Source organism: Nomia melanderi, chromosome 6, assembly GCF_051020985.1.
Source record: "Nomia melanderi isolate GNS246 chromosome 6, iyNomMela1, whole genome shotgun sequence".
NCBI classification, from domain to species: domain Eukaryota; kingdom Metazoa; phylum Arthropoda; class Insecta; order Hymenoptera; family Halictidae; genus Nomia; species Nomia melanderi.
In genome coordinates this window covers 6,351,530-6,363,246 of record NC_135004.1, presented here as the reverse complement: position 1 = coordinate 6,363,246, position 11,717 = coordinate 6,351,530, and the positions used below count along the sequence as shown (strand labels likewise).

The 11,717-nt window shown below is 29.4% G+C and overlaps 3 protein-coding genes across 6 annotated transcripts; all 3 read left to right on the top strand.

The window, feature by feature from the left end:
• The first annotated feature begins 679 nt into the window (after positions 1-679).
• lin (protein lines homolog) lies at positions 680-3,647 on the top strand. Its single transcript, XM_031979812.2, has one exon. The coding sequence runs from the start codon at positions 680-682 to the stop codon at positions 2,462-2,464; it is 1,785 nt and encodes a 594-aa protein (XP_031835672.1). The 3' UTR covers positions 2,465-3,647.
• A 226-nt stretch (positions 3,648-3,873) lies between these two features.
• Positions 3,874-6,512, top strand: LOC116427984 (protein FAM98A). The gene is made up of 7 exons (XM_076368382.1): positions 3,874-3,997; positions 4,098-4,146; positions 4,315-4,681; positions 4,759-5,049; positions 5,140-5,438; positions 5,518-6,017; positions 6,130-6,512. Exons 2-7 carry the CDS (start codon positions 4,109-4,111, stop codon positions 6,285-6,287), a joined length of 1,653 nt encoding a protein of 550 aa, XP_076224497.1. The 5' UTR covers positions 3,874-3,997; positions 4,098-4,108; the 3' UTR covers positions 6,288-6,512.
• Positions 6,513-7,082: 570 nt separating this feature from the next.
• LOC116428306 (transmembrane channel-like protein 7) lies at positions 7,083-11,712 on the top strand. 4 transcript variants are annotated; one of them, XM_031979779.2, is made up of 5 exons: positions 7,083-7,231; positions 7,292-7,355; positions 7,542-7,771; positions 7,843-8,084; positions 8,166-11,675. In XM_031979779.2, exons 3-5 carry the CDS (start codon positions 7,594-7,596, stop codon positions 10,059-10,061), a joined length of 2,316 nt encoding a protein of 771 aa, XP_031835639.1. In that variant the 5' UTR covers positions 7,083-7,231; positions 7,292-7,355; positions 7,542-7,593; the 3' UTR covers positions 10,062-11,675. The 4 variants fall into 4 exon arrangements, with proteins under 4 accessions (XP_031835639.1, XP_031835647.1, XP_031835632.1 ...); XM_031979787.2 differs by lacking the exon at positions 7,292-7,355 and having other exon boundaries at positions 7,085-7,231; positions 8,166-11,712; XM_031979772.2 differs by lacking the exons at positions 7,083-7,231; positions 7,292-7,355 and adding an exon at positions 7,360-7,458.
• Positions 11,713-11,717: the final 5 nt, after the last annotated feature.

The window sequence follows — 11,717 nt, the reverse complement described above, 5'->3', positions numbered from 1 at the left end:
GAATTCATTTCTAATATCCTGTGGTATTAAGTACCGTATTTCCTAGTAAAAAATATTAATTTTATGTGATAGTAATATTTTTATATTAAATATAATATCTTAAGAAGAAAGGAATTTTTTTCTTATATTTATATCATATGTAATACCTTTTAATAACTTGTATTACAATTAGCGATAATGGTTTTAAAAGAATCATGTGTGATAGATTAAATATATTTATATTAAACGTATCATAGAAAATATATTTTAAGTTATATTATTCAATTTTTTAAATATATATTTTTTAAATTTATATATTGACTTATAACATATATAAGTCAAGTTCAATTAGTAAATTCAATTAATTAAAAATCAATTAATTAAATTTTGATATAAATATCAATTTTATTAATAATTCAATTTACTAAGAGGTATTATATTGCAAAAGTTATTTTATATAATAAAAAGAATTTAGCATCTATCATATTTTAATTGTATTCTTTATTTTATTGATACAGATATACATTGTGACTGCTGAAACATTTATGCCTTTTATGAACATAATAAGCTAATGTTTGCTATATTGCATCCATTATTTATATGGTATTTTGTTCCTTGGAACATTATATATATTATGAAGATTACCTGATGAAAAATCATTCTAAACCAAGAAGAGAAAGCAGCAAGAATAGTGCTGCTAATGGTGCTTTGGCACTATTACTATTGTCCTCCTAGCAACACAATGGAGGAGCCAGCAAAGAAGAAGCAACGTATTGAAAATAATGAAGTTGAGAAGGACCCATTATCGGATGTTGAACAGCTTCAAAACAGTCTGTTGGCACAATGCTTATGCAATATACCAGAAAGCAGTTTACGTAAACCATTTACAAGCGCGACAGTTGAAGTTACTGATGGCACTTTTCGGTATACATTATTATCAGAATGGGGATCTGATCAAACTTTAGAATTCTTAAGTGCTTTACAACTTTTGTTTGATTTGGCTATCAAACAAAACACAAGAGGTGTAATGTGTAGAAGAGTGGTAGATGTTTGTGATGCGCTGGCGCGAAACGAGCATGGCATTATAGACCAACTAATCGACCTATCCTGTACAACAAACAAATTCATATCATTTTCTGCTAGTAGAGTTCTTGCATCATTTTTTATTGTTACAAAAGAAAGTATTGATACAGCATGGCTAGAGAGATTAACACAATCTTTAGTAAATACTCATTCCCCGAGTCAAATGTTATTTACTTTGGATGTTGTAAAAAGAGTTGTAGAACATAAGGACTGTAGCGTTCATCCTCTTGAGGATACAGATAGTGCAGTGCAACCACCTCATTGTAATACCATAACGATTTCAGATGCAGAAAGTTTTGATAGTACACCTGTAAAGGCAATGTGTGTTAAAGCTTTAGAGTCTAAATGGACTATACTAGTATCAAAATTTGATGCCATTCTTAGTTCATATACACCTCAACACGAGTCAGTCGTTATCACATTTCTTGATTTATGGGAGTCAATTATTTCTGTGAAAGCTAACTTGTCTGTCATTGACACTAAACTGTTTTATTCTCAGTTAGATAACCTGGTCGTACTTTTGAATGCCAATGTTCCTGGTGTAATTTGGAGACATCTTCTTGGATTATTTAACGAAGTATTATGTTATGGAAGTACTTTAGCATTACAAGATGTACTTCCAGATGAGCCTTGCTCTCTTGCACACTTAATTGTACGCGCTGTAAAAGATTGGAGATTATTAGATGCTCTGCCATATCGGCATGGTTCTGGAAGATTTGGAGGTGGTTCTGGGGAAGGTGACCGTCCTCTTCTACAAAAAATAGTGTTGTTAGTTTTAAAAAGTGTTGCTGTGACTGTTAAAGAGACACGTAGCGATTCTAGTGACTCTTCTTTGGGTTCAGAAGCAGAAGATCTTGATGCTGATATGGCAGTTATTGAACGAAGCATAAGAGAAGTCTTACGCCAACTGGATCAATGCATAAAAACTCTCATGCCATTTCATCCTGAAATGCCTTTGTCACAATGGGTTGTGCAAATGTTTCATGATCAAGACGATTTTCTTATTGAAGGCATGGTTTGTTGCTTAGATGTAGCAGTTGGTCTTTTTTACAGGGGACCTCCCCAAAATGATCTTGGTCACATGCTTAGTCCGACTTTAACATTCATACAATTTATACATGCTGTATCTCATGATCCAGATGTTCTGTTAGATTTGCTTGTTAGTAATGAAACATGTTTCTTATTATACTTATTGAGATTTTTGAAGTATATTAAACGAAACTGGACAGAGTTTGTGTCTTGTTGTGGAAGAGAGTTAGATGATACCATGACAATATTGATAAGACTTCGTTTAGCGATTGATAGACTAGTATCTAAAGCTTTGTTTCCTTATAATATAAATCCAGTTCTACGTCTGTTAGAAAAATGTGAGTCCTTCTATGAAGGTAATATAGAGAATTAATTATTTGATTGTATGATAAGCGTGAAACTTTAAATTCAGATTTACTAGATTGATATGTACAAACTGTAAGAATAAAAGAAATTTTCCGTCTGGCTCGTTTTATCAGCCAGAAACTATTACGAAATTGTACAGCCTCGTTAACTTCATTTTTAAAAAAACGACTGAATTAAGCTACTGACTTGAGTAGTCTTAAATATGTAGATTAATATTAGAGGAATGGAAAGGAAATATTTTTATTTATTGTGCGTAGCAAAAAATTATTCATTCGAAAATGTTATTAAATCTCTACAGAAAAATTAGTATTTTGCATTTCATGGTTGAAGTATAAGTGGGGTGAAGTAGTACAAAGGGTAGCTAAAATTACATGCTTCACAATGAAATTGCACTTTTATGGTGCTATGAAAATGTATTTGCCAAAGCACCATTGAAAATAAATTTACGTATATACTATTAGAATAATATTTATATGTATACATCCAACTAAATGTACAATTTTCCAGTCAAATAGAATTTTGTAAGCTGGATTCCGATGTACACAATTATTACAATTTGATAGGTATTTTTGTATATTATTTTATCTCATTTATGGAAATTTGATGAATTATTTTTTAAAAGCTGTTTTATAAACATAATGCTTATGAAAATTTTCAATCATTATAAAAGTGCAGAGTATTGAAGCATCAGATATTACCGTGTTAAATTATAAAATTGTCTTTTTAATTTTATATCAGAGGCATTAATAAAGTATTTAATCTTATGATCTGTTGATCCAAAATATATAAATAAATTTGCCTCAATTTATTCTTTAACTGACAATTTAAGAAGAGTTCTTTCTATCTTGTCCATGTACTTAAATACAAGTGAAAAATTCAATATTATTGTCATGATTAGCTAACATTGTATAAACAATATTGTATAATACTTGAAATATATAAATGCGAAATTACTGGCAATGGTAAATAGGAGTCATCGACATTTAAAGTATGCCAGTATTAATAAATTATTTGATCCAAATGGCAATCATTGCTTCTAAGATAATTTTAAAAACAATATTTGCCACGATTACTTTGGTATCATTGTATTTGTATATAACAGTTGTAATGTTAATTATTAATTATTTTAAGATTAACTTTGTAAGTATGATACATGTAATGCACTAAAAATCTACATATTTTTACTTTTATAATTCTGGTGTAGTCTTATTTCACATTTCCTAATATGGATTTTCAGATATCTGCTATATCTAATCTATGATGAATGATAAATTATGTTTCTATACATTTATAATTTATTATTTTTATTTATACATTTATTTTTACCTTTATATAAATGTATATATTAATACATATGCAAATATGCAATATTAAAAACATTTCAATTAAAAATATATCATTTCTGAGAATTTCATACTTTAATCTTATACTCAAAATACATCTGTTGTCATGTACTACTTAAATACGTACTATCGTATTACCACAGTTTCTGTGGATAAGAACGATTGACTGTGACAGCGCATCCGGCAGGGAAAATATTGTACGTAGTTTATTCCTATTTTTATTGAAAATACACTTGATTTCTACTTTCTTAGTGTATTTCGTAACTTGTAATAACTACAATCTTTTATTAATTAAAGGTTTTATTAAAATGGAACTGAAGTTATTAGAAAAAATTCAAAAACTCGGGTAAGCGATTAGAGGTTATATTATAATATATAATTTTATATAATATTTAAAGAAAACTTGTCAAAATAATTCGGTTAAATAATTGTATTTAAATTAAATACAGTATTTAATGCAAATAATCTGATTAAAAGTTATCAGTAATATATGATATAATTTACCATTATTTAGATATAAAGGGGAGTTAACAGACTCTAATAAATTTATGGAGGCCTTAAAATTAGGTCCAAAATCGCCAGAATTTACAAAACTTGTGGCATGGTTGGCAGACGAAATAGCAATATTAAATGATATGGATGAAACTGTCCATGCAATAGTCTCTGCGGATGATTCTAGTTCTTTCCTATTAGAATTAAGTTGTTTTCTTAAAGAATTAGGATGTGTAAACGAACGATTAATGTCTGGTAATGTTAATGCTCGATTATCAACTCAACAAGATAGGTATATTTTGTTAGATTTTCTGGGAGCAGAATTAAAGGTTTCTAGATTATTAGAGTCTAGAAGACTTAAAACTTCAAATTCCATGGATGTTCATGTTGTAAGTTTTACTAAAGTAGACCTAAAATAATTATATAATTATTGATGAATTAAACAAAATTTTTGTCTACAATGTAGGAAGAAAGTGATATGGCTAAGGATCTGAAAGATATGTTAATAGCATTAAATTTTGAAAAACCACCAGATGATATTACCGCTGATAAACTTTTTGCAAGAGTGGAGAGCAAATTAAAAGATGTATTAAAAACAGCTCCGTGTGAACTCATAGGTCAATCGTTAATCACCAATCCATTTACAGCTAAAGAATGGAAAGATTTACAGCATATACAGGAAGAGTTACATGATGAATATAGATTACGACGTATGATGTTACTTCAACGACTTGATGTAACCGTACAATCCTTTTTAGTGAGTATAATTACCTTACTTTATCTAACTAGAGCAATTATTTACATTTAGTACGTCATAAACATAAATAATTTGTATCTTCATATGCAGTGGTCAGACAGAATAAAATCTCAAGAAGCTGAATTAAAAAGACGATACGAGGACACTAGAAAGTTTTTAAGTTCAGAACCTGATATTACATTTGCTGATTTATTAGCAGTCAGAGATGATATTGCACTTATGGAGAAAACAAGCAGTGCAAGTGTCAGAAAAAATACCAAAAGTAATATTAATTCAGTTATTATAGGGGATGTACCGGACAGAGGTGGAAGAGCAAATGAACAAGAGCCGCCACCACCAGAAATGCCACCATGGCAAAAAGATAGGGTAGCAGGACCTTCAACCTCTCGGTTAGTCAGAATTAACAAATTTAATATTTGATGAAACAATTTAGAATAAATGTATAAATGTACAATGTTTTTAATTTAGCGGAGGGCATGGAGGAGGTGGATATAGAGGCGGTCGTGGCGGAGGTGGTTCTAACACCTCATTTTCCAATGATAATAGAGGCAGGGCTGATAGTGGCTTTCAAAGTTCTAATTATTCTTCTAATAATAGTGGATATAGTGGACAAGGGGGATATGGTGGCAAACAAGGGGGAGGATATAGTGGTGGGCAAGGAGGAGGATATGGTAGTGGAGGAGGATATGGAGGAAATCAGGGAGGATATAGTGGAAACCAAGGAGGAAGGCAAGAAGGTTATAGCGGAAGCTATGGGGCAAATCAAAGTGGAAGCTATGGAGGAAATCAAGGAGGAGGCTATGGAGGAAATCAAGGAGGCGGCTATGGAGGAAATCAAGGAGGAGGCTATGGAGGGAATCAAGGAGGAGGAGGAGGATATGGTGGTTACCAAGGAGGAGGATATGGTGGAAACCAAGGTGGAGGATATGGAGGAAATAACAGTTACAGTGGGGACAACAGAGAAGGAGGTAATATATGCAAAAGTGAAAGATTTTAGAATTAAATTAAAAAAAATAAAGTAAAGTTTCAGATAGAATAATTTTTATTACTTTTATGATTATTATAAACTTTTGTACACAGGGTATAATCAACAATATCAAAGAGGGGGTGGGAGTGGTAGTAGAGGAGGAAGGGCAGGCAGAGTTCAAGGAGGGTGGAATCAAGGAAATAATTCTAGTACGGATAACTACCAACGCGGCGGATATACTGGAGGTGGAGGCAGAGGACGACAATACTAAAATGTTATATGTAAAATATTATTCAGATACCATTGCATCACATAGTACCAGTCAAATTTGCATTAACAGAGCATAGTAATGAATATTGGTAATTTATATAAACTTATGCTTAATTGTTTATATACTTCAAGTTACATTTTCAAATGTTGTATGGAATATAAATAATTAAGAATATTAATATTAATCTTTAAATAAATTAAAAGTTTCGATATTATTTTCAATTTATATCCAAATGACTTAGTTTTGTAGAAATTTAAACTATCATTATTTATATAATTGTTATATTCTACAGTTTATACAGCATTGAATTTCACTATGTATTTCTATTTGAATTTTGTAAATACGATTTATTTGTATAATGGAACTGAATGTTTAAACTCAACAATAAGTTATTATGAGTTGATTGATAGGAAATTAATTTAATTTAATTTAATGAAATGTATTATCAAATGCATGTTATAATTACATATTATTAATACTTGTGCATTTATGTGTTTATGAAATCCCAAAAATGTGGAAAATAAAATTTTTAATAAAATTTTTGGTTAAGTGGATTAATGAACATGAAAAAAAAACAACTAAAAATATAATGAATAAGATCTTGGAAAGTTAATCTTGAATTGATCTTGCTGTTCTTTGTAACTACAGGAGTATACCTTCTACACTCTCCTTGGTTTATGTCCCAGTGTTCTTTTATGAGCCGTCTATCATCAAATACAACGAATGTGATATATGAAAAAACAAAATGCCAATAAGTGTTTTTGCTGATGAATCATTGCGGTTATCTTGGTTTATCTATTTACATGAATCAGATTTATTATTACACGGAATTATTAAATTTACATTGATGTGATTTAATATATATAAGCGCCTCTCAAACATTTCGCGCAACCATATCATAGTTTACAAAACGAAATATTGTATGTGCCAGAAGAGTTCTAGACGTGAGTGTTTTGCCATTAGAGTGTTATTTTTTTATAATAATTTTTATTATTAATATAAAGGAAAGTTACACCTTATCGAACAATGACGCATTTGCGAAACACTTGATTGACTGATTTATCTCAGGTGAGTATTGCCAGACATGAACACAGAACTATTTGTTATTAATGTGTGTTTGGTGCAATAAATACTTTATAGTTTGATCATAAAGTGCAAAATAATAATAAATGTATATGTATATATAAAATATTCAGTTATTTGACTAGATAGGTGTTTGAAAATAATAATTTGTATTTGAATTTTACATATAAGGTTTTTAAGGAGAGTCACATTTATAAATTGCAATTACTGCCACAAAAAGAGGATGTCAGGTGGAGAAAGAAAAAAACGTGCATGTGACAGAGGGCAAGGTTGGGAAGAAGCAGGTGCTGAGTTTTATCAAGAACGATATCCTGCAGCTATTGAAGCTGATTTACAGCAAGTTTTACAAAGAGATCCTTCCCATATAGCCACTTTATTACCTAGTAAAAAATCTCGTGTTGGTAAGTCTTTACATATTCCAATAGTTATAAATACATCATCCCATTATGTATTTAATATCATTTTAAAATAGCTACTGCCAAACGAATACGTAATGATACAAAGACAACATTAAGAAGGCGTACCAGCACAAGATCACGTGGTACAACTACATCAAGACGTATGTCAACAAATGTTCATGATGCAGCAGTATCGATGTTGCCAGACTTGTCTGAGAATTTATCAAATGAAGAGCGTACTTGGGAAGAAATAATGCAAATAAAAGCAATGCCTATATGCATGACACAAAAGATACAACTAAAAAATCAGTTACAAGTACGTTATGCAATATTATTATACAGTTTAAATAGAAAGTTAAATCAAACACATTCATTTATAGATACGTATGAATTTCAGAGTGCTACAAAATTAAGGTTGCAAGGTTTCGAACAATTGAAATGGCAACGAAGAAAAGCCTGGCAACAATTTCGTATCAGAATGAAGGAAGCATATTCAAAAATGGAATTATGGAATGAAAGTTTGAAAACGATTGGAGGAAATTTTGGAATGGGGATAGTAGCATACTTTTTATTCGTCAAATGGTTGATGTATCTTAACATTTTCATATTTCTACTTATGTTCTTATTTATCGTATTACCTGGAATAGTATTTGAAATGCCAGAAACAGAGCCATGCATAAATTCTAATAACAGTCACAGCATACCCTGTTGCTCAGAGTTATATTGGAATATAACTCAAGGCAGTAGTAGTATAACAGATTTTGTACAGGGCACTGGTATTTTGGAATACACTTTCTTATTTTATGGTGCATACACTCATATGTCTTATGATGCTTCTGACATATTTTATAATTTACCATTATCTTATATTTGTACTATTATTGGTGTATTTATCTTTAGTTTGGTAGCAATTGTTAAATCAGCTGCTAAAGGTTTCAAACAGAGAGTTATTGAAAATGAAGGTCAATTTTATCAGTATTGCAACCTAGTTTTTGGGGGTTGGGATTATTGCATACACAATGAAAAGTCTGCAGGTGTAAAACATAAAGCATTATATAATGAAATGAAATCATTTTTAGAAACTGAAAGATTGGAAGAAGAAAGACAAAATAGAACAAGAGAAGAGAAAACAAAATTTTTTCTTATGCGTTTATTTATTAACTTAATTGTTGTTACAGCATTATTAGGCTGTGGTGTATTTATTTATTATGTGTTTGAATTTTCCTTTGATCAAGTTTCACAATCTACTCAAAATTACAGTCTAGGACACATATCATTAAACACAATTGCTTTGTTATTTTTTGAGTTTCTCCCGTACATTTGCATTGTTGTTTTAAATCTTGCTGTGCCCTTTCTATTTCGGTATTTAGTTACTCTAGAAAATTATAGTCCACCATTCGTTGTGCGTATAACTCTTTTCAGAACAATATTTCTACGACTATCTTCTCTTGCCGTATTACTTACATCATTTTATAGATTAATTACAAGTGAAGTACTAAATAACGAATGCACTAGTAATCGTCGACCATTATGCTGGGAAACGTTTGTGGGTCAACAATTTTTTAAACTTTATATAACTGATATTTTTCTTCAGTTTATCATGACATTTTTCGTTAATTTTCCTAGGTCATTAATAGCGAAACATACAGAAAACAAAGTATTACGATTTTTTGGGGAACAAGAATTTGATTTACCTAAACATGTATTAGATGTAGTTTATTTACAAACAATATGTTGGCTTGGTTGTTTCTTTGCGCCCTTACTGCCATTAGTTGCAATAATTGGTACTTTTATCTTGTTCTATATCAAGAAATTTGCTTGCTTGATAAACAGTACTCCATCAAGTAAAATTTATAGGGCAAGTAAATCAAATTCACTTTTCATGTTTATTTTATTAATTTCATTCATTTTATCTACAATCCCAATTGGATATTCCATCGCAGAGATAATGCCTTCTAAGTCTTGTGGCCCTTTTAGAGGTCTTAAATCAGTGTGGGATTTACTAATTACTATGTTTTCAGAATTTCCTAATTGGATTCAATCAATACTATATTTTGTTAGTACTGCTGGATTTGGTATCCCAGCTTTTTTTGTTCTTATTCTACTTTTGTATTATTATTATGCAGTATCAGTAGCAAACCAACACATGGTGAGAGTTTTGAAGAATCAATTGGTACTAGAAGGTCATGATAAGCAATTCTTACTTAACAGGTTGAGTGCTTTTATTAAGCAGCAACAAGACCAAAACAAATATCATCAAGAACAAACAAATGAATTAGGCACATTTTCATAAAGAATTATGAAAGGCAAAATAATTTTCATTTTGCAATTTAAAAATCTACAGTCTCAATAAATATATAATATAATTAAGTAAAAGCTATATACAAATCATTAAAATTTGTATAATTTTTGTTGGTATTTTGTGTGATAAGATTGTATGACCAGGTCCTTTTTTATATATTGAATCAGTAGTATTTCAAACAGTTTTATTCGTACAATTATGTGTAATTATGTATTAAATGACTCCAGTACAGGGTTATAGAAAAATTTCCAATGTGGACAATATAAGGAGTTATATGTATTTTATGTTGCACAAAACAAATTTTGTGTTAACAAGTATTATATTTAATACGAAATATTTTTTACAAAGTTTTGTTAGTTAATTAAAATTATATTTAGTTAATTAGGTAATTTTATATATGGTAAAGAAACACCTAAAAATCAGGGTACAAAATGAAAATCGTGCAATAGTAGAAGAAATTACAAATTATTTATTGTGTATGCATAGCTTTAGTAACTATAACAAAATTTATGATACCTTAACACAAAGTAAGAGTAGGAAGATAAGAAAATTCTTTGGAGAATAACTTCTTATGTGGTAAGCAGAATAATCTATTCGCTTTTATTTTCGTAGTATTACAAAATATCACAAATTTACTTCTCAATTTTATAAATGAATAATTGGGGTGCTTGCGCTAAACTGAAGTAAAGTGATATATGGTGGACCTATTTTTAGATTAGCTGTGTATTAGAATCATGATACAGTTGTACATAGAATTTGTAGGTTGATCACAAGACTTTGAGGACTAAGAACATATTTTATAGTAGAATATTTCATACATATGTATTAAAATATTTATCACCCAATAGTATTTTATTTTTTACTGATGATTTAGAATTGGAAATTAGTTTTATTTTCTTATATTAATTTTTTTAAAGTTGTATAACTTTGAAAGTTGTAATTAATACTACTGTGTACGTTAATTACAATTAATACTGTTTCTATAGTTTTTATAACTTTCAATATTTTTATATTCAGAGTATATTGTTTGTTTTATGCTTCCATAGGAAAAGTGCTATTTTCTCTTCTAACAACACTGCCATTGTACATGCGAACAGAATTATATAAACTTTTATAAACGTATATGCATGTATAAAAAATACTGGTAGGAATTATGCATGTAAACAATATTTCTTACAAATAATCATTACAAATCTATAGAACTGCCAATGTACTTTACATAGTTTCAAGAATTGCATTTTATATGAATTTTATACAGACATGATCACATATAAGTAGCTATGTGTAATGTTACACGAACGCAACTTTTACTGAAAATTATATATGCTAAATATTAATGTAAAATTAATACTCTCTATCTTAAAAAAAAAGCAGTATTAAAAAATATACATAGTATACTTAGCAATATCATGCATAAAAAAAATTCTATGCTAAAAAAAAATGATGAATGCTTTCATGTTTATTGCAATTTTATATATTTACAAAAGTAAGAAAATAAATTGCAAATGTACTATTTATCCTATAAAAGACTGCACAATTTTTAAAACAGCTTTCCTAATTAAACCAAAGATCATTTGCGATGTTTACATACTTTATAAGGAAATATAAAATGTATGTTATCTACGACAAAAATATATGCTCATAACA